At 40.2% G+C, this 22538-nt stretch overlaps 2 protein-coding genes and 1 non-coding gene across 10 annotated transcripts in view; 1 reads left to right on the top strand and 2 right to left on the bottom strand.

Annotated features, from left to right (window-relative positions):
* Positions 1 to 24: 24 nt before the first annotated feature.
* Positions 25 to 8904, bottom strand: TIPIN (TIMELESS interacting protein). 2 transcript variants are annotated; one of them, XM_013946450.2, is made up of 8 exons: positions 8398 to 8904; positions 7838 to 7993; positions 6458 to 6545; positions 5414 to 5489; positions 4307 to 4429; positions 3778 to 3841; positions 1647 to 1844; positions 25 to 660 (listed from the first exon to the last, which is right to left on the bottom strand). In XM_013946450.2, exons 2-8 carry the CDS (start codon positions 7968 to 7970, stop codon positions 500 to 502), a joined length of 843 nt encoding a protein of 280 aa, XP_013801904.2. In that variant the 5' UTR covers positions 7971 to 7993; positions 8398 to 8904; the 3' UTR covers positions 25 to 499. The 2 variants fall into 2 exon arrangements, with proteins under 2 accessions (XP_013801904.2, XP_013801903.2); XM_013946449.2 differs by having other exon boundaries at positions 6458 to 6551; positions 8398 to 8903.
* Positions 2723 to 2859, bottom strand: LOC136993449 (small Cajal body-specific RNA 14). Its single transcript, XR_010885774.1, has one exon. It is a non-coding gene; the product is annotated as a small Cajal body-specific RNA 14 (non-coding RNA).
* A 6785-nt stretch (positions 8905 to 15689) lies between the features above and the next one.
* MAP2K1 (mitogen-activated protein kinase kinase 1) overlaps positions 15690 to 22538 on the top strand; it is a 42274-nt gene continuing 35425 nt past the window's right edge. For 2 of the 7 annotated variants that reach the window (XM_067305716.1, XM_067305715.1), the window contains exon 1: positions 15690 to 16005. In XM_067305716.1, coding sequence (XP_067161817.1) covers positions 15926 to 16005 — 80 coding nt within the window. In that variant the 5' untranslated portion in view covers positions 15690 to 15925. The remainder of the gene's footprint in view (positions 16006 to 22538) is intronic. The other 5 variants (XM_067305714.1, XM_067305712.1, XM_067305713.1 and 2 more) reach the window with 5 other exon arrangements.

The following is a 22538-nucleotide window of genomic DNA, read 5'->3' as shown; positions in this document are numbered from 1 at the left end:
ACAGCTTTATACAAGATTTTCGGGTTTGATTTCTGAAATTTAATAGCTTCCATTTTATAAGAACAAGATACAGGTATTTGATAAGTGAATTACAAAATGCAGGACAGCTGGTTCATACATAGCACTGTCCTCTATTAAATAAAACCTTGAATATAAACCTGATCTGTCAATGCCCCAGCCCCACTTTTACATCAACAGTAAAAAAGATTCAGAGTAGGTCAGAAAACCTTGCATCAGTAACATTTCCCAAAGAATGTCACTGCCAAAGATGATATCTCAACTGTCTCAAATCAATTTCTGTTCTGTTTCCCAATGTATGGAGTTGCTCATTTTCACACAAGAAAACCAAGTTCTTCCAACTGTGTAGACATCAAGACTAAGCCTTCCATGCAGCTTCCAGAGTCAGAGTGGAAACAGTCGGTGACATTTGCATATAATGATAGAACTTACAATGTTGGGATCTTTGGGTTAAGAAAGTCATTCAAAGCACGTGGAAAGGTTATTGCTTTTCACTGGCATATTCCAATTCTGTATCTCTGTCCTCAGCATCTGCAACAGCAAACTTGGTTGCAGTAACTTGAGTGTCTTCTGTAAGGTCAGCCAGATTCTGAGCAGCTGTGGTATTAAACACCTCTTCTTCCGGGCAACTAGCAGAGAGCTCTATTAAAAAAAAAAAATCTTTGGTAAGAAAAATATTATTGCTCTGTTTACCAGCTGCAGTTTCTTCCCCCAGAATCACAGCCTTCAAGAGAGCCAACTTCAGAAATGACTAGCAAGTTAAGTTTCATTTCAGCAACAAGAAAGCTATCAGAAGTTAGCAGGACAACTAGGGAGAATAGGAGTTCTGACTCAGCTTTGGAGGAGTCTAACTACAGAAACAGTTTAAATTTGGGAGATGCACATTTTGCTACTTGCTAAAAGAGCAAGTACTACTATTTCCTTTAAATTGGCTGAGAAGCTCAAGTGTGTAAGCCTTAAATATCCTACTCTTAGGAAGTAAGTGTAGATGTTTTCAAACTATGCAGCAGTAGTTTCAGGGACAACAATATGAGAAGTTTATCCCTGCTATTTCAGACAAGGTAACATGTTTCATTTCTGTCATAGGACAGGTTAGTAACAGTTAAAATGGGAGATGGGACAATCGTAAGAGTGGAGGGAAGAGAAATATGTACTATCACTATGCTTGTAGCAATAATTTGCCTAGCCTCTTTTCTACAATTCAGTATCCTAAGAGATTTTGAGCCTGCATCTTTGAACAGTAAGAATACATACATCCGACTTTAAAACCTTGCTGGTTTATTTCAATTAACTCTTACAGTTACTGCAACAATTTTTGGAAAGGTGAGAGTAGAGACAGTCTTTTTACATTAAAACAGTAAAAATTTCTATCTTCATCAGAAAAAGATGACTGACCAAAACAGGGAATAACTGACAACTCCAACTGCAGTATACTGGCAGATTACCTAAGCAGAATTTAAATTAGAAACTGACAGTGCCTTACTTTCTAAAGTCCTTTCATGCAACACCTATTTAGAAACAAGTGTTTTTAAAGAGAGGAGCTTACCAATCTTAATAATGGGAAGGCAAAGCCTTCAAAGTTTTCAGACTATCAATGTTACATAAACATTGAAGTTAGAGTTGTTTACCGCTTTGTTGTGACTGGCTGTTACACTGCATCTTTGCTTGTCTGCGTTCCAAGGCTAGTTGCCTGTTCTTTTTGATTCGCTGTTGTTGCTCTTCCGTGAGAGTTGTACCAGAGGGAGAATCCAGTTCTCTTACGTTTCCAGAGCAGGAACGTACATCTTCAGTGGCTATATCCAGCCCATTGCTTTCCCCTCCACCATCTGATTTAAAATGAATTGCAAAGGGTGGGGGTGAAGAGAGGCAGAAATCAACACTTTGAACCCACAGAGATACATTGCTGAATACCTGGCAAGAAGACATTCTAAAGGCATTTCTGACTATATGCTACATTTTTAAATTGTATTAATAGCTGAAGATCATTCCATGATTTAGTTTTCAGTTACCTGGCAATTTTCCATCTAGGTGCATATAGCTGATATTCAGAGTGATATAAAGCAAGTGCTTATCAGAGAACCCAAACACACAACAGTAAGCAGCATCTGAATATAGAGAAGTCTCTGTGTACTAAATTAGCAATCATAAGCTGTGCCTGAAGGTCAAAATCCAGTAAATTCAGATGTACAATCCTTATTGAAGGGCCAAATACTTTTCTTCCTACCCATACTAACACCACAGTGTCCTTTGGAAAGTGGAGGGACTAGTTCTGGGAATCAATAGACAGGTTCAAACATAGACATGAAATAGTCAATTTTGGATTCAGTGTGCTACTATTACAGCATGTTTACTCAGTTGTCAAAATTAACACATGCCAAATGGAGGCAGTCCAATTCCATTAGACAAACTTCACCCACCAACAGGGAAGCAAAGCCCTGTTTCAAGATTGCCTAAGGCCAAGTATGCTTGTGCCTCTGCCGCACTTTAAGCCTGTAAACAGAGAAGGTAGCCGAAAACAAGTTGTGTGTTTTTTGTTTTTTTTTTTTTTTTTTAAATACCATACTCTAGCTTGTATTTCTAGGTTGAATTTTTATTTCAAAACTGTCAGATATCTACTCAAGTTTTTTGACTGAAGACCGACCAGTTGTAGCAGTACACTGACTAACATAGTTCAAGAACATTATCAGCACTGTATTTAAATACAAATGTATGGAACCATCGCACAGAAAAATCTGATAACTCTACAGACACTGTCGGCAGGAACCATTTATTTTACTATTTGTGGCTGCTTACGGTTGCATTAAATGTCTAGCAAATGCAGCCAATAGCAAAGACAGCCACATTTCACTAACTGCCCTAAGGTCTTCCCCCATAGGTATGGCAAGGTTTTACCACTGATAACTCTTTCACTGCAACGTATTTTCCAAGCACTGATTTATCTGGATGGTGAAGCTCAAATGAAGGCAAACTAGACAATATAGATACTTCTGTTTTAAGAGAGACCTACAGTGAAAGGGTAAACACCTGCAAAGGACATTAGAAAAGACTATGAAATTCTGACATTTCTGCTAATAACATTTCTTTCATACTACCCTCTAAGTGAATTCTGCTCCTTCTTTTTATAAGTGAACTTTGTTTCTGGTCCATCTGAAAATGTCATCTGATTAGAAGACTCTTGAATTACCTATTTATTAAGTGGCTGGATTTTGAAATTGGAAGAAATAGCAGCAGCTACACACCAAGAGTGACACATACACATAGCAGCACCTACAAGCATTAATAAGCACTTTTCCTATAAAGGACACCACATCATGACTGCATTGTAAGTGTTGGCAGTATAAACAATATAATGAATCTTCGATTTCTTCATTAATAACATCCAAGAGCTCTCCAGACTGCACACTCATATAAGAGTAAAATAAAAACAAAGAAAGAATATGTTCACTTGAGAATTGCAGTTTTGGTTGTGTCCCCCCCCGAAGACCATTGCTAACAATGCTGATTTTAATACCCATTTTCCATTTCCTTTCTATATGCCACTCAGTTATAAATATATATGGAGCATTTTAGTTTGAGTATCAGTTCAGTTTTGCAATTGTAAGTCTTTCACAGAAGCCTGGTTTTAAAATGGAGGACCAGTCTTAATTTCTTCTACAACAGAAAAATGGATCCTGAACATTTAACTTCTAGTCAGTGGGAGAGGAAGGAAAGAGATGTTTTAAGTATTCAGCCACTGAACAAACAGCATATAGAACATACCTTCATTATTTTTGAAGTCTTCATGCAAAATAGGAAGATCAAGTCTAATCCGCTTTAGACAGGTCTTAAAATGAAAAGAAATAATACTAATATTTCATCTGTGACAAAATCTTTTGTGTTATGTTGATATGGTTTTTAATACTACTCCTGATTTCTCTTTATCCTTTATTTCTCTGAAATAATATTCCCTTTCCCTACATGTCTGTTTTTTCCACAACTTTTAAAACTGTGTTTTCCTAATACTTTGTCTATCACCTACCTAGAGGAAGCTGCACTCTTTACTAAACTGCTTTGGTAAAGATGTCTTTTGTAAGTCAGAGCACATTTTTTGAAGTACGGTTTCAAGTAAAGATTACATCTAAATATGATCATAAATACTTTTAAATACTGGATAGCTTCTTTAAATGAAAGAAAATAATTTAAATCAAATTATAATCCTAAATGGTAAGCATAACTTAAGTTTTCTTTTGTTGTGTAACCTACCCCTTATAGTACCGCATGAAGAGAAATGGACATGAGCAGCATGTACCTGAACTTCCTTTTTGTTTCCCAAAGACTCTACTCTGTCAATAAAATCATCAAATTGCAATTTTGGAAATAATCTATGAGCCCAATGTTCCATATGTCGCATAAGTGTCTTCAGGTCCTCTGCCTAGAACATAAAACAAGACATCCAGCTGTTAAAAGTTGATTAAGTCAGTAAACTGCAGAGGGAAACATGCCAGTAATGTTTCTGAAAATATTCAGCTTTTGTAGTTCGAAAGTCTCTTGAAAAGTCTTTGCAATATAAATGTTCCAGTAATCTATCCTCCCACAATCAAGTGCAGTTTCAAGCTATGAGAAGAACAGTGATCAAAATTCAGGAAAAGCATTTACATATACTGTAAAACATTTGATAGGCTTCTGAGAAGTTGCCCCTTAAGCAACTTATACCCAAACCAAGACTGGAAAATTCATGGTGGCATGTTTAGCATATATTTTGATGTTTAGAATGGACAAAAAAATGTACATCTAAATAAGGTTATCTAGTGAATATTTCCGCTCACATCAGCAGTTTTGCCTAGTTTCTTTGTGCCTCCAGTTGTACAGAGAATTTATACCATAACTTCCTTCGTAAACTAAAGACACACAGGTTTCTTTGCAAATGTTCAAATAGTCTATTTAATGACATTTCAAAATAAAAGTTATATTTTTTAATGTATCCAAGACAATGAGATAGTTTATAGAGAAACTGCTGCTTTCTCTTTGCTTCACATTATAGTATTAGAAGTTTTGGGATACAGGTGTCACAACAGCCAGAACAGGAAATCTGATCATGAAATGAGAACGTAAGGCATTTCTTAAGGCCTAGTAAGCAGCCTTGTAAGCCTCTTCCAATCTCAAAAGCATCTTTCTACGGACAAGTCACAGACGTGATATTCTAGTTCTGAAGCAGAGGGAAGTAGTTTAAGATCAAAATACTGATTCTGTGAAACAGTCATGTATTTTTTATGCACAACTACAAAACTCAGCAGGGCACATTCCACTGATGTTAGAAAGCTGCACATGGTTGCTTCCTCCCCATACAAGAAGGGCAGCAATCTATCAGTCTAAGCTAATCTCCCAGGAAACAAAATAAAAATTCAGTATTTCTTACCTCATGCCCCTTACCCTTGAACTTTGTGTTGTCAAATATGTGTCTTAAGGCAGGAAGTCCTCTTTCAGAAACTAACCTGTTAGCATGAAAAAGTCCAAGTTACTTGAAACCCATACCTACTTTTTTTTTTTTTTTTTTTTTTTTTTGAATCAAGATCATTCCTCTAGTCTAAAGTTTTCTGCAAAGTTCTACTTGAAAGACATATGGGTTTAGAAGTCAAAAAAAAGAAAACAATAAAAAAAAACACAGAAAAAGCCCCACACAATAGGATAAAGACTGCAATAAAGAGTAAGACTTTTTTGGAAAGTCACCATGCAAACAGTCCCTGTCCAAGCAACTTTTTGATTACACAGAATCAAATGAAAAGGTCAGTCCACATATCTATACTGGCCAAGTAAAACCAATTAGGTACAGGCCCAAGACATCCAGCTGTGGTATCAGAAAATAGTTTCATTAAAATATTTTAACACAACACAAAAGAAAACAGAATCACAGATTCCTTCTATTTTTTATATAGAACTTACCTCAGTTTTAGTGGAAGGAGCAAGGGAAATACTAAAACCCTTAACTTTTACAAACAGAATTTATCCAGTTTGTACAGAAGTCACATATAGATGTGCTTTATATAGTACTTTAGACTATTACACTGAGGTTTTATTTTGAAACACACTTCAATTAAATAATAAGAAACCCACAGTAATGTCTGAGCCAAAATAAAGATGATACAGCTGGAAGAATCCTATGTATGAAAAAAAAAATCTACAAACAAGTTATTAGTCATGTGCCAAGTTCCAAGAAACCTTCAAGAAAGTTTGACTAATAATAGTATTACATAGGTAAGCAAGGAATAAAAAGATTGAAATGCAGTATGCAACAACAGGAACTTTCATCTCCAAAAATCTTGATCTCTGGTTTGCATATGACCACATAGAGAACATCTGAGAGATAAGCACCTTAATCATTCCCCCAACAGCCATACACCAAATACATAACAGAAAGAAATAGTCTAAAGGAAAAAAAGAAAACAAAAAAACCCCCACACACCTTTGGGCATCTAGTTTAGGTGTTGGTCTTCTAACTGATTTCCGCGTAGTCACAGAAGAATCCTTTGTTTGTGACTGCTGGTTACCATCTGGTTCTTACAAAAGAAATACAACATACTGTAAGTATATAATGCAAATTACATCAACTAGCATTACACAACTTTTAAGTTTCTACCCTATCTCAAAGGCAACGGTCACAAGCATTCAATTGTAATTATTACTTCCAACAAATGTTTGTACATTTCATCTTTCTTCTCCCACAAGATAGTTTGGAAATAAATGTGTCCCTTTAAAATATATTAAGAATCAACTTTTCTAGCAAAGAATGATACTTCCTTTTCAAAGAACCTAGCTTTACCACTTGTACATTTCTGATTAGAAATGCATTGAGAGTAGCTGCTGCCAGTTCTAAGAGTTAAAACTCAAGTGGTAAAAGGTGCTTCCCAAAATTTCCAGGATAAATCTTAAAGAGGACTGAAGCTTTCACTATCACCTTCAAAAATAGAGAAAGGGGTGCTATATGAACACACAATCAATGAGTCTGCATGTCTTTTAAGAACCAAATTTTGTGTGTTTTGATTAAGGCTTTATGTATACTTTTGAACTTCTGACTTTAACAGATAAGGTACAACTGCCTGTCTCAGCTAAGAACTAGCAATTAGTTGACATACTGATTTCTTCCTTTACATTTGTTTCTTTGAATATCAGGAAGTTGGAAATTAGAACTCTCCTTTTCATATATCAAGGAATTAAATCTACTCCAAACCATACTTTCTAGTAAACAAAGGATCAAGAAAACCACATACTTAACATTATGATTACTTATATTTGCCTATAAATAATGCTTACAAGAAATCTTTGCGTCTTCTATTAGCCAGTTCAGTATACTGGATGGCTGTAAGATCATTTGAAATATGAGCAGTTTTAGTTTAAATTTCACTTGTCCTGTAGTGCCTTGGACTTTTCCTAAATCATGCACTCTACGGAAACAACCAACATCTCCCTGGACTACTATATTCAGCACTCCTAGCTTTTCTCCACTCAAGGTACATCACTACTGTATAATTACCTTTTTTGATGTTTTGGCAGGAAAGCTTGAATTTTTAGAAGATTCATTTGTGCTGCAGATGTTTTGATGGAATCTACAAACTTTTCCCACAAGCTTGGATTTGTAGAATCATGTATAATTTAAATTTATTGAGTGCTTTCTTATCCATGAGGCTATTTATATAAGGCTATATAGGGAGCTATTTTTATATAAATAATATATATAATTTTATATATATAAGAAATTCAAGGTAGGGAAGTACAACACCAATAGTAAGATAGTTCTCATAGTCTATACTGCAAAATTGGTTCTTTAGGAGTCACAGGTATTCACCTCCATTAGCTAGAGCCCATTCAGCATCATCTTTTCCTGGAGAGGTAGGAGGTGGAAGAGGCGGAAATGTTTCATCTTCCGTATTCTCATAATCGGGAAGATCAAACAAGTTGTTCTCTAAAGGGTCTATCATTGCCACAGATTAACTTTTCCCTCCTGCAGGAAATACCAAAAAACATTTAAAAAGAAGCAGTGAGAAGCAGCAGCTAAGTATCAGTTACATACAACACGTCTATGGGTCCCAGCTTTTCCCAAAAAATACTTGCCAACCAAGAAAAAAAAAAAAACAAATCAAGAAATTAGGTAGCAGATACCATGTAAAAGGATGACACAACTCAGTCTCACCATGTCAGATAAAAGGGTTTGTCGTGTCTCAACTCATCAAATTTATTTGGGAGGGGCAGGAACGGGTCACAGGTATAAAAAAACAAAACAAAACAAAACAAACAATACAGATTTCTAACTAAAGCACTTATTAAGACAGCTGTTTTCCCTTAAAGTCATTGAAGATCAAAGATTAGTGGGGGGGGGGGTGATAACTCCTCTGCTTTACAGCTTACCCACTCAGAAACGCAGTCGGGAGGAGGATTCCCTTTTTCCAGTTGCTTTAGCGCAGGCAGCTCCAGAGGCTTTGGCCCACCAGCCCACCTGGGCTAGCGACGACCCAGCCTCGCCACAGACACGCGGCTTCGGCAACAGCTCTCCTCTGAGGAGAAAGTTGCCTCCCGAGCGGTTTTAGCGGCAGGAGAGCCCAGGCAGCTCCGCCGGGACAGGCGAGCTCCCTTCCTCGGGGCTGCGCAACCCTCCCGGAGCCGCAGACCGAGGGCGGGCGGAGAAGGCGCTCACGAGGGCTTCGAGGGCCGGGCGCCGCCGCCGCGCCCCGCTCACCTCAGGAGCGGCTCGGGGCGCCGCGAGCAGAGCACTGGCGGGGGGGGCGGGCTGCCGGCGCGGCTCCCTTCAACCAGCGCGGAGGGCGGCGAGAGGGCTCCGCGCCTCCCTTCTCAGCGGGAGAGAGAGGCCGACGCCGCCCGCCCGCCTGCACCGGCGCGAGGGACCCCGAGCGAGCAGCGCCCCGCCGCTGCCGCCGCTTCCTGCCCCGGCGCAGGGCAGAGGCACCGCGAGAGCCGCTCGTCTCGCGAGCTCTCAGCTGAGGTGAGCGGCCGCTCCGCGCCAACGCGCCTGCGCGGTGCCGCTACCGCGCTTTTGGCGCCAAAACCTGAGGGAGTTGGGGCGGGGGGAGGGGCAGGGCTGGGAGCGCCGTTTCCCTCACCTCACTCCCGGCGAGGCTTCGTGGCACTTCGCCGGGCTAAAATCCCTGGGGAGGTCAGTCGCGTCTGAAGCGGCTAAGGTTGCTAGGCCAGCTCGGGAAAGAATGATGAATCCACCCTGAAATGGGATTTAACGTAACGCACGAGGAGCTCTGCTCGCTCTCCTCCCTCTGTGGGGAAGCACTTTCAGGGCAGGTAGTGGTCCCAAGACCTTTTTCCGTACCATGTGGGGTAGAGCCTTCTGGTAATTAATTAAACAGCTTGCAGCTGTCCAGGCTTTAAGAAGTACACCAAGTCCAATGAAACTTGGCATCTGTGTACATAAGATACCGTTTAAGGACTTCGACTGCAGAAGCCACGGGAGAGGTGCCACACTGCGGCCTCCGGGGCTGCTGGTGATTTTGTCAGAGTCGCAAATCCAGTTTTTGGCAGGTGATGTACTGATCTATTGCATCTGAAGAATACTATCTGCATATTTTACAGGTCTGTCCATGTAAATGCATCTGACTTAAACTGTAGACCGTTTAAGCAAAATGAGTGAATGTCAGTTATTAGTACATCAAGAGAAATGGTTTTCCCTTATTTCTCTATGAGTTTGATATACATAATATTTCTGATAATTTAATTTCTTCCTCCTAATATGACAAAGAAAATCACTTGCAGATATCTCCCAGTTAAAAAATAAAGGGTATTACTCTTTAGTCAAAATGATTTTAACAATATTTAAAATTTGTACTCCCAAATACAGGAACATCTTTTATAGTCCAAAATAAACATAAAAGAGTAAGCATATTAATGGGTTTGTTAACAATCAACTTTTTAGATACGGCCAATTTCTTCAATTTACTGGAGCTCAGGAAGTGTGAAAAATACAAAGATAAATTAATATTTATAAAGCATGTTACTGATTTTCAGCTCAAAACAAAACACTAAAGACTTGTGTCTGTCATATAAAATGATTGAAAATCAAATGTCTAACACCACAGGAATTTACATTGAAACACTGAAAATTACACTGAAAATAATCATCACTCTTAATATTATAAGATTATCTTTATAAACAAAGGAAGTGTAGGTTTGGGGTGTTGCCTGAGTATCTAACCAATTCAGAACTGTTTTCCTTAATTTTTATTGCCTTTTTTTTGTCTGTTTGGATTTTAAGTACTTATGTCAACTGAATGTCAACTGAATTTACCAGAGATGCCGAGTTCCCAAATTTCCCTTAAGTTCCTGCAGACTTTCTGAAAATTGACTGGTAGGTAGAAAAGAAATATGGTAGTAGGGTTCTTGCAGAGCAGAGGCAGAGAGATGGTAGCCTTTTTCTGTTCTGTTTTGCAGTAGCCAGCAGGGCAGTCTGCATACGCACAAGTCAACCAGTCTGCAGAAGCAGAGGTCTGACCTATCTGTGACAGATGTTTTGTCCTAACCAGGACAGACAGATAATGGATATGGAAAAAGTTCTTGAAATGCATGTTTTTTCAATAAACAAGATTTCTATGGCAGTGTTTCAGTTCACGGCTGTTTTTATGAACAGAAAGAAAAAATACTGTACAAAGATTAAAGCAGAAGATTATTTATAATCTCTGCAGAGGAGTGCAGTCTTATAAAACCTATCATATTTATGCAATTTTGATTAATCAATATTTTTGAAGAGTGTTTAATTAAAGACTGGACTTGATGACCTGGGTGGTTCTTTCCAGTCCTATGTTCCTAATTAAATGAAAAACATATACCAGCAGGCATTGATTATTGTTTTTTCTCGGGAAATGAATAACCAGCCACATGCTGATAAAATAATAAGTCCATAAAAAAAAAAAGGCCATAACTTGCCTGTATTCTAGAAAATACTTCAGGTTTCTAGTTTAAGTGAAACAGATGTATTACTTATGTGTTTCTGTATTTAATAATGTTACTTTATGAGAAAAACTGCAGAAAATTTATACTTTGTCTCATTTCTTGTTTTATCCTACACTTAACATAGGGCAGGGAAAATCTGTAAAATGGATGACTGGCTACTTCTACATTTGGAGGGGTTTACTGCTACAGGAGTACAATCTATTCTGCAAAACCCACTTAGTATTATATTGGTAAACCTGTTTTTATAATAAAACCACTCCCCATCCCATAAACCCTATGCAAAACAGGCTATATTGGTGCCAGTGTAGCTGTCAGTGGGAGATCATGGCTCAGATTTAGCAAAGTTCACAGATATCTGTGATTTATACCTTGTTAATCTAACCTAAATTTTATATTACACAGTCATCTTAAACATTAATATATTTTTAACCTCTTAGTGTACTAATATATATTTAAGTTCTTCTTCTGATCCACAGTAGGCTTTTCAATCCCTGTTTCTTGAGGAAAACAACATATACAAGACTGTGATCTCTGCTTGTTTGTCTGTCCATCTGTCAGCCCCCTTCTAATAACTTTTGATCCAGGTGGCCAATTTTAATCAAAACTGTATTAGGCTTCTTAGATTCCATTGCTTATGGGACGAATTATTTCCTTGAATTGCTCTGTTAAGCACTAAATAGATTAAGAAGTATTAAAACTTACAAATAAAATTGTGTGTGTATGTCTTGGCAGTAAAATATACAGCTTCATGTGTCAATCAAATTTTAAAAATCAGGCTAATTTAGTGATGCAATTAAAGTACGTAGTAATCAAGTTTGCGAGAAAACGAATAATTCATCTTGAAATAAGTGTTTTATTCCTGAGTGCTGACTGGTAGGTGGGGGGAACTTAATAGATACTTTAGCTACTTTATAGGTTCTGTATTTCTATATATTATATATCTACTTCACAGATTCAATATCAGTCTCCTGCAAGTTATCTCCCTTTTTTATATGGATTATTGAGTCTTCAAATCTTAAGTATTCTTTTCCTTCTCATACAAGAAACTCTCCAAAATTTAGTTTATGAAGGAAAAAAAGTGGTAATGGAGACAAACTTCTTTGATGCAGTTCTATTTACAGGGACATATTACAGTTCTGGTTTTTTTTTCAAGTAGTAGTTGAATCAATAAATCAGAAAGTCTCCCTGCTCGGAAGTCTTTCTTAGGGATTACGCTGCCTCGCTTATATTTTTTGTTCATTTTTTTTCTGTGTGAGCCATATTCAGAGACACCTATCTGTAAAAACAAAATTCCCACCAGCTTTACATTTGCTTTGTTTTGGGTGAGGAAAGGTGCTTAATTTTCAGTTGCAAATATACTGAAGTTAAATCTATTTGTTTTAGGTAAGTTCCAACCAACCTACAACGTTCTTGAAACATGTAAAGTATACTGTATAATCACACAAAAGAAAATAGATCATTTAGGAAATAATAGTATGTCTATATAGATCAGTATGACCTCCATTATTACAAACAAACAAACAAACACCCCCAAAGTGTCTCACAACACATTGAACAAAGCCCAGAGGCCATCCAGCTCTTTTTCTAAGACTTGGTCCCCCTAAAAGTTCCCAGAGTATGATAGTGCCTGAGGAACTAGGTGATAGCAGCAGCAATTACATTGAAATGGTTCCTGAGGTGGCATCGGTCCATACACATATGGTTATATTTCTATAGTAAGTCAATTCAAAATACCTTTGTTTTCTTGCTGTAGGTTAAAAGGACTCTAAAACAGACAAGTGAGTTCAGACCACAGTGTTGTTTGCGGTGCAAGTATAAAGTACACCGCAGGAGGGAGCTATCTCTTAAAGTTACCTGGCATTTAATGGAGAGGGAGTGTGTGTAGAAAGGGGAGAGCTGTGAAAATTAAATAATTTAATCTTTTTTTTTTACTTTAGAAATGGGTAAGATGTTAGGAATAATAAAGCGTTCTGCAGAATATATAGGGTAGTTTTTTCATGATAAATTTCAGTTTCTATAAAAGCATTAATAACTACTTTGATTAAAAATACAATGATTATTTTACGTTTGCAAATCACAGAAAATTGAAACAGAATTCAGTAGTCCTTCATACAAAGTACTTAAAAAATAAGTTCTGTTATGGAATTTACTCTGCACTTTTACTATCAGCTGAAGTGATTTATGTGATCCACATTTCTTTCTTGCTGTATTTCAAAAAAGTCTGCATACTGAAACCTTTGTTTTCTGTAGACATGTCCAGTCATTCATCTGTTTATGTAGGCTTTTAGTATATAGGCTATTCTGATAGAGAAAGCAAACAATGTTAGAAGGAAAAAAAATGATTCAAAGCCTATGGGGAAAATTTGCAACTCATAACTAAAATTCTTCTTTGTTCTATCGAAACCTTTAAAAGAAAATAAAATCTTCCCTGCAATAATCTGCTCAGAGAAAGAGGCCATACTTACAACCTATTAGAATAACTAGAGTTGCATAACTCATGTGAGCAACTGCAATATAGGCATTTGTCATAATTGTGCATTCAATATCTGTTTGATACTCGCATGTTTTCTGCAAAGGAGTTCAGTGTCAGACAAAGGAGTCCATGCTTTTCTCCACACAAAGTTGGGTAAAGAGAAAAACAACCTCAGCTGCAACTCAATTTCTTCTGTAGTTAAAAAAAAAAAAAATGTTTTTAGCATGGAGAGACTTGATACTTAGACTTCACAAGTTGCTGTAAATAACACCAGGCATCCTTGCACATGTTCCTATCACGTTGTTGCAGCATTAACGTTCTTTCAGCTGAGCAGTCAACCATGTTGTAGAACAGATTCAGATAAAAACTAAACCTTAAAAAAAAAAGTACTCGTGCTGGATTAATATCACAGGACAGTTACAAAACACAGCCTCTAGTGCTCATTGACATGGAAGAGCAAAAAGATGTACGAGGTGTTAAACTCATCCTTAACTTACTCTCCATCTGGAACCTTTATGATGGGGAAAGCATTGTTGCCTGGTTGTTTCTCCCAATTTAGGTGTCCAGACCTATAGGAGGGGATGTATTGGTAATAAAAATTCATCTTACCTCCCACCTGGAGTCAACTAGGTCATTCTGCATGGAAACTCTCAGGAAAATTAAAGCAAGTCAATGTTAAAGCAAGGCAGCGTTAACTCCCTTAAATCCCAATATGGAGGCTCTTTTTCAGCAGTAAGGTAGCTTTAGTTCTCTGCAGTTTTACCCTCACAGTTCTGTTCATGTATTTTTTTCTTGGAATAACCCACAAATAACATGTACTGTTCTTTCCATGGGGTGGGGTCACTGCCCTGTTTTTTATGAGTTCAGGATTTCTATGTTTAATAATTTTAAGGTTAAAGGTATTAAGTAGGTTCATAAAGTACAATCCCAGTATACAGCATGAAGTTTTTTTTTTTAATAAAATCATACTTTCTCAGCCCTACGTTTTTGTTTTTCTACACCAATACATGATAGAGAACTACCTGAAAATAACATTCTCTTGGTTGTATCTTTAGGTTCACTAAAATAATGTAATTATAAAGCACCAGAAAATCTCAGGATCAAATAGTGAGAAAAGTCAGAACTTCATAGAAATGTATACATACTTAAAGCTACCATCACATGAATATGTAAAATACATTTGAACTTCAGATGTTATAATTGCCTAACATGATTGACCCTCCCTTCAAGTGGGGATTGATGAGCTCTCATTCAAATGATATCCAAATCTGTTCATTCCTCGTAGCGAAAGCAATGTTGTAACAAAAGCAGTTTTTGCATTGCATTTTCAAACTCATTTTACTGTTTATAATTAAGTGTTTTCCAACTATAATCCTCAGTTTTCATTTTTACTTCAGGCACTTACTCTGGGAAAAATTTAGCAGCCATTATTACCCTCACTGAGGTTTATGTTTTAATTATAAAGGCAGTAGTTTCCAAATATGGGTACATTAATGATCGCACGCGAGGGAGATAAACAAACTGCTCCATAAAACACTGCTTTAACAATGTGGCTGTGTCTACAGAGAAACTGATGTCGCTGGTTGGGAACAGCTGACTTTAATTAATCGCTGTGGGCACTCTCGAAATAAAACTTCCATAAAAAGTCAGAGAATGTATTAACCGGGCAATGCGCTGCCGGCGGCGGTCTCCGGCGCTGAGCGCGCCCAGGTGCGGCCGCTCCGCCGCCGGTACAGAGCCCGCGCCGGGCTCCCGCCGCATCCCTCCTGCCCGCACAGCGGCCTGGGGCCTCAGAGCCCATTGCCGCAAACGTCTGAAATTAAAATAAAATAAAATTTGAATTAATCAGTTAAAAAGCCTGTCCCAGGCGAGGGGAGCAGGCTGGGCGCCCGCCAGTGCGCAGGCGGGAGCTGAGCGGGAACGTCCAGCGCACGGCGCCGTGGGGCGGCCCGGGCGCTCAGCCCCGCGGCGAGGCGGCAGGGGCACAGCCGGGGGGCAGCGCTCCGGTACCCCGAGGGCAGAGACCCCTCCCCCGCCCGGCTCCCCCGCGGCACCGGCAGCTGAGGGCAAAGCGCGGTGAGGGCAGAGCTTCAGCAGGGCTTCCCCTCCGCGATGCGCAGGCGTGGCGGCAGGCGCCTGCGCACTGGGCGGGCCCGCGCGGCGGGCGCATGCGCAGGAGCAAGGACGGGCACACTGAGCCCGGGCAGTCTTCGCCGTCGGGAGCCGCCGGGAGAGGGCTCGGCGCCGCTCCGCCGCGGAGGCCGGGGCTGGGCGCGAGGGTCGGCGCGGCGAGGCGCGCCGGGGCCGGGCGGCGGCACAGCGTAGCGCCGCGACGTCGGCGGCTGCCCGCAGCCTGCCCCGAGCGCGCGGGGGAGCCGGCGGCGGGGGCAGCCGCTAAGTTTGCCCCGCCGGAGGAAGTCCCCTGGAGGCGGCCGAAGTAGGGACAGCGCTTCTCCGCGGGTTACGCTCGGCGCTACCGGCGGCTGAAAGATGCCGAAGAAGAAGCCGGGGCCCATCCAGCTCAACCCCGCGCCCGATGGCTCCGCCGTCAACGGGACCAGCTCGGCAGAGTGAGCGCAGCGCGGGGGGGGGGGAAGAGAAGGGGTCGCCCTGAGGTGGCGGGCGTGGGGGGGGGGGGAAGGGGTCGCCCTGAGGTGGCGGGCGCGGGGCGGGGCGGGGAAGGGTCGCCCTGAGGTGGCGGGCGCGGGGCGGGGGGGGAGGGGAGGGGCCGCCCTGAGGTGGCGGGCGCGGGAGGGGAGGGGGTCGCCCTGAGGTGGCGGGTGCGAGGCGGGGGGGGGGAGGGGAGGGGTCGCCCTGAGGTGGCGGGTGCGAGGCGGGGGGGGGAGGGGAGGGGTCGCCCTGAGGTGGCGGGCGCGGGGCGGGGGGGGAGGGGGTCGCCCTGAGGTGGCGGGTGCGAGGCGGGGGGGGGAGGGGAGGGGTCGCCCTGAGGTGGCGGGCGCGGGGCGGGGGGGGAGGGGTCGCCCTGAGGTGGCGGGTGCGAGGCGGGGGGGGGAGGGGGTCGCCCTGAGGTGGCGGGTGCGAGGCGGGGGGGGGGAGGGGAGGGGTCGCCCTGAGGTGGCGGGCGCGGGGCGGGGGGGGAGGGGTCGCCCTGAGGTGGCGGGTGCGAGGCGGGGGGGGGAGGGGTCGCCCTGAGGTGGCGGGCGCGAGGCCCGGGCGCGCCCTCGCGGCCGGCGCTGAGGGGCCCCGGCGGGGCGGGCTGCGCCGCTCCCGCGGCTGCCGGCGCCCTCGCCCCCGACGCGGCCTGCTTTCCGGGGAAACGCGACTGGTTCCTCACCGGGGTCTGCGCCCCCTCCCCTGTAGCGGCCCGGAGTCCGCTTGGCCAAACAAGCCGAGTGTCCTCGGCCGTAAACAAACTTCTGTCGGACGTGTCGGGTGATTGAGCTGGAAAAGGGAAAGAAAACTTGTATAACTTTCTTCTTGTAGGCGTCTCTGTAAACTTCTGTGATTACAGTAAGGTTAGAATTTTCAAGTGGCCATAGGAATTGGGTATAAGACTATATCTATAAAATAGGAATGTGATATCCAAGTTAATGATAACCGTTAAATGGAAATTTTTAGGTTATATTGTTATAATAGTTAGCAAATGGCAAATTTTACCCTTCCAAGAGCACATTTTGTAAATGTGTGTGTGTAGGGAGAAGTTATACTGAAAATCACTTAAGTTGTAGAAAAGCTTTTTTGTTGTTGTTGTCTTTTGCTTTAAAACAAAATAACACTAATGTCAGTAAACTTTGGTTTTTGGTAATTAACCTGTGATACTAGGTACTTCAATGAATACATTTGTAGGAACTGCTTTTGAGCTTATAATAAAAATATTGCACTTAGTGAGTGTTAGGAAGGTAGGTCTGAGCTAATCATTGGTATACTTGGTGGGGGGGAACTGAATATTGAATCATTGCGTATTATGTATGAAGTAAGCTTCTCACTGAGCTTCATGTTGAGTATATGGATCTGGGTGAGCAAGGCGGGTTGTTTTACAAGTTGTTTTATCAGCACCATAGGATGATGAAGTGTTAGAAAAGGAGCTTGCTAGAGGTTAACAGGTCTGTGTTCACTTAATTTGTAGACTGAGGTCGCAGACTAGCACTATAAACTGAGGTTTGAAAAACAGGTGCATACTGGGGGAAGAGATTCCTGTCCCAGGATGGTCAGTTCACTCATTTTCCTTCTTAGATACATCAGCTGAGCTCTGAGGTGCTTGTGTATCGCTCTGTCGTGAACAGAGCTGTGCTGAGATGTGCAAGTCTCAGACTCTAGTGTTCCACGCTAATCGTTACTGTCAGATTTTTCAGATAAGCTCAGTTCTCATTTAACCACTTCAATATCATATCTCCGAAAATATTCAGTATCTAGCAGCTCCAGCTGTGACATTTCTAGCAAACTATTTTGATGATTAAATGAAAGGTGAGCTCTTTAAAAATTATCTTTAGACAGGGATTGCTGATTATATCTAAGGATTCTGACCTAAATATTACGTGGTCTCTGGACGATAGGGAAAAAATGTTATTTTTCTATTTGCTTATATAGCACGTTCCAGTTGGCTTTCTTCAGGGTAGTCGCAGACTCCTTGATTTAGTTTTCATGGATCCCTAGTGCATATTATTAGCCTAATTCTATAGAATAAATCTGTAATACTTGTTTATTCCGGTACCTAAAATTAATCACCAACCATCCAATATATTAGGCATAGTATTTCTTCAGTATTTCTCTATTCAAGAAATGTCATTAACTTTGAATCTCTTATACATGTCTGATACTCTCTTACTTGTTGGAAACTTATGGAATCTCCTGTGATTATTAAATCTTATTTACACCAAATAACTATCTTGTTTCATTTTCTGCTTTGTATGTTAATTTATTTGGCACATGTATCTCCTAGACTTTTGCTCTTTGTCATATATTAGACCTCATACCTGGCTTTTGACAGGGTTAGGTGCTAGATGTTATTTAAAACAAACAAACAACAAAAAAAACAGCTTAATGAAAAAGCAAATCCAGCAACTTGTTTCCCCATAAATAGCCAGAATTAATTATGAAAATATCTGTTCATCCCACAAATATGAAATCCTTATTGTGAAACACTAAATCACAAAGAATAGTTGAGTAAGAATTTGGAAATGGTCTTGTAATGAAATTGAACACAGTGGCTGCTTGCCTTCATCTATAAGCTTGATTCTCTCTCCTTTCTTTCTTTCTTTCTTTCTCTCTCCTACTCTGGATTTCCTGTTGGTCAGTGCTTGAAATCAGTGCTAGGGGTGTATGTCCATTTTTATATGTGTATACATTTTCAAGTGTTTGAAGTATGTTAGGCATCCGCAGACTACAATATTATTATTATTATTATTATTATTTTTAAAGTTTAGTTCCTGGTTTGATGGAATTTTGGCTCTGTGGGTCTCCAGTTACTCCTTTGCTTGCACCATATACAAACCTGTCACTTAGCAAATTGTCTTGGCTGCTTCCATGTTCTTTTTCAGGGAGAGAAAACCTCTGGAGAAGGAATGAAAAGAGCTCAAATTATTTAGCTAAGTAAAATGAAAACTGAGTGAGAGGTGATGTGATTGATGCCTGTAAATGAATGAAGGAGCCTGAACATCATAGAATGAAAAGAATTGTTTGGGCACAAAGGCAGTGTTGACACAAAATCAAAGGGCCATCAGTAATTTTACATTGGAAAGCGGAAACTTTCTAGCCATCAGAATCGGAAGGTTCCGTAACATATTTTGAAGGGATTTGGGGGGAGCAAGTACCATTGCTAGTTTTAAAATAATGAAGCTTGATACTTTTATGGATGGGGACATATGATACATTGCCTGTGACTTCCAGGCAGAGCGGAGGGGGAAAGGAAGGAAATAAAAGAAGGGACCAGATGATCCAGGATGTCCTGTTTTCCATTCCTGTTTTGTCCTCTGTCTTCCACCTTATTTGGTGTTGGGAACATTCTGACTAGAGCAAGAGAAAAAACATATCATGTGAGGTGTACAGCTTTAAAAAGTATGTGTTGGAGGCCTGATCCTCACTCACATTATTCTTTTTACCACTCTGGCAGGGCAGAATAAAGGTGAATTAGGGTACTTGCAATTTAAATATGCATATAGTGAATATTTTGACCAAAATTTCTGAATGTTTTTCTCTGATAGCAGTCTTTTTTATTTGTAGCTTATTTGTAGTGATTATTTTAATCATTCATGCAGGATGTTTTGTCTCTTTGGGGCCCTCGAAGTCCCTTGCTACCATGTTGGACACTAGAGACAATTTAATACAAGGTCATTCTGTGCTGTGAATTTCACTTCTGTTTTTGACGTTTCCTCCTGAGAAGCAGTTGCACAGGCAGAGTTGAATCTGTGCTGCTGTTAGTCAGCTCCTTGTTGCTTTACTTCATCAGGATTAAAGAAAGATGATACTGGCCAGGTGCAGGTTTAATTTTTCTGATGCTGTTGGAGCTGCGTAGGTGTACCTATGCAACAATTCTGCCAAGAAAGCACAGAGAAAACAGCAGAAATAAAAGAACATTAAATTGACTGAGAGCAGTATTTCTTCTCTTCTGATTGGACGTATTGGGATAGTTGTCTCGCCAGCCAAAAGAAACAAGAACAGACTCTGAACATTCTCTTCCTCTCAAACTTCTGTGTCTGTCATCTGTAATGTTGAATATCTGACAGTTGTTACCCAACTTCTAGGTTCTTTTCTAAGTCCAAGCTAGACTGAGTACACTAAGTAGCAGCTCTTCAAAGAAACAAGATGGTAAATCTGAAGATAATACCACTTTCTGTATTACAGTAAATTACTTGTTCGTGAAAAGAAAGTTACTTTATGTCATTCCTTAATTGTATCTTTACCAAAAAAAGAAAGCAAAAAGGAGGGTCATGCTTTATAGTGGGGGAGTTATTTTGATATAAAATGTCAGTGAAGACAAGGTGCCACTTGTTTTTAGCTTGTTGTAAGAGTCTAGTAAACCCCAGATGAGGTGTTGCCTACAAACCATGCTGAAATAGAGCCTCCACTGTTTTGTCTCAACTAGGATTTTATATTGAGGTGAATATCTTATGTAAGTTTTGTTTCCAATGAAAACATAACCTGAGAGATTAGTGCTGTATTACGAATGTGTTTTAATGTTTGTCACTGCTTAAAACTTAGTTACAGAAGTGATACTTCTGTTTGCATTGCCTATTTGTCAGTTGTATTTCAGTGTGTCCGCTTATTAGCATAACTGCTCTGAAACTTTATCATTGACTTTTTTTTGATGTCGTGTAAACATTCACATTGAAGAAGTGGTTGGGATTGAAATCTCAAGTTATCTTTCTATCTGTCTAAAGAATTCCAGACTGTACAAACTGTATACACATTTTATTACCAACTGCCAAATTATATCTGGTATCTCCCAAATCAAGTCTAAGAGATAATCTGTGCTCCAGATAACACCAAGCAAACTTCAGGCATGACACAGCATGGTATAATATAAGGTAGAGTGAGCACAATCGAAAGATTCATGATGAGCAAAGCTAACGATGGTATGAAAGAACACTTCTGCTGTTTGGTGTTTAATTAGATAAAAATGTAAAAGAAAAGTCAAACATGGAATAAAATATGAGAGATGTGAATAGAAAATGGGATTGTTATCTTCCTTTAAAATGTGCTATAAAGAAGTAGTTTTTTGAGAAGGATTTGAGAAAATACTGTCTGCAAGTTTTTACCTCCTTATGAACTGTGTTCCTCCAAAGGAAATGTCCTGGAGGAAAGTGCAAAGACAACTGTGAGCAAAACGGCTTATTGGGGATAGTGCTGTCATTGATGGTGCTTACACCCATGATGAATGGTATTTTTTTTTCTCTCTTAAACATAGTATATCTAGTCCTTAAAGCCATTCAAACCAAAGAGAAGTTTATTAGAAATTGACTGACAAAATCCAGCCATAAATTAATACTGCTGTTCTTAACATGCATCAGCTTTTCTTGATGTTTCTTGCTGTTTATTCTGTTTAAATGGTATTGAGGAAGCAACTGAATAGCTGGCATGATTTCTGAGCAGAATTACCTGTATTTGATAGTCAAAGAAGAAATTAGGAAATTATGCGGAACTGGTTTAAAATTCAATTTGCAAAATAAATAGTTGCTTATTTGCTATGCATTTCTCAATTTTCCTTTTTTCAGCATCTTCCTCAAGGAAACTTCACTTTGGGCTTTGTAGGAGTAGAAAGGCAGATTGTCTCCCATCACCTGTTTTTTAGTAGTCTTTAGGTTTGCATTGCAAAACGGAGTGGCCTGAGGACAGCAGCAAAATCAGTGGGCTGTTTCCTGGCAGACCTTGTTCCAAGAGGAATTGTCCTACATAGAGTAATCTTTTGGTCAGTCTTTTCGGATGTCAGTTGAGACAAAGCAGGAGGAAGGCTTTCGCCAAGCTGTTCCCCTTAATGCTTGCTGGGTTGCTTCTCTTGTTTTTTTTTTTTTTGTTTGTTTGTTTTATATAACAAAAATTTCTGATTAGAGGCAGCCACCGTATGGAACTCCTTTGACTTCAAAGGAACTCTGCGTGTGTAGTGTGCTGAAAGATTAGCGTCAGGAATTTTATGACGGAGCTGGCCAGATAGCAATTGCATTGAATGTGTACATGGAAGTACTGCAAATTTGTGAATACTTCTCTTTTAAAGAAAAAAATTCAGAACTTTATTTTGTTTTTCCCCTCCTCCCCATGCCCTGCTAATGAAGGATTAACCAGGCTTACAAATATGTATGGTACGAGGGAATGCGTTTTAGGCTGGGCATCATAAATGCCAGATAATTCCAAGAAAACTGTAAGCCTTCTGTTATTCACTAAATCCTTCAGTTTTAGATTAAAAGATTCTCACTTCATAGCATTCTTGTTAAATCTGCACAGGTCTGACATTGTCTTTCATTTCAGCTTCTTTATTATTATTAAAATAATATTTCTAATAGAACACAAATGATCTGTTAAAATAATAGAAAGTAAGAGCCTGCATAACTAACTTTTTATATTGTGTCTGGATGCATGTGCTAAAAAATGCGTAACTAAGTAAGCATACACAACTAACACAGAAATTAATGCAAGTAGCAAATTGACCTAT

This window comes from Apteryx mantelli, chromosome 15, assembly GCF_036417845.1.
Source record: "Apteryx mantelli isolate bAptMan1 chromosome 15, bAptMan1.hap1, whole genome shotgun sequence".
Classification (NCBI taxonomy): domain Eukaryota; kingdom Metazoa; phylum Chordata; class Aves; order Apterygiformes; family Apterygidae; genus Apteryx; species Apteryx mantelli.
The sequence above is the reverse complement of the archived record's forward strand: the minus strand, read 5'-3'. Positions and strand labels throughout refer to the sequence as shown.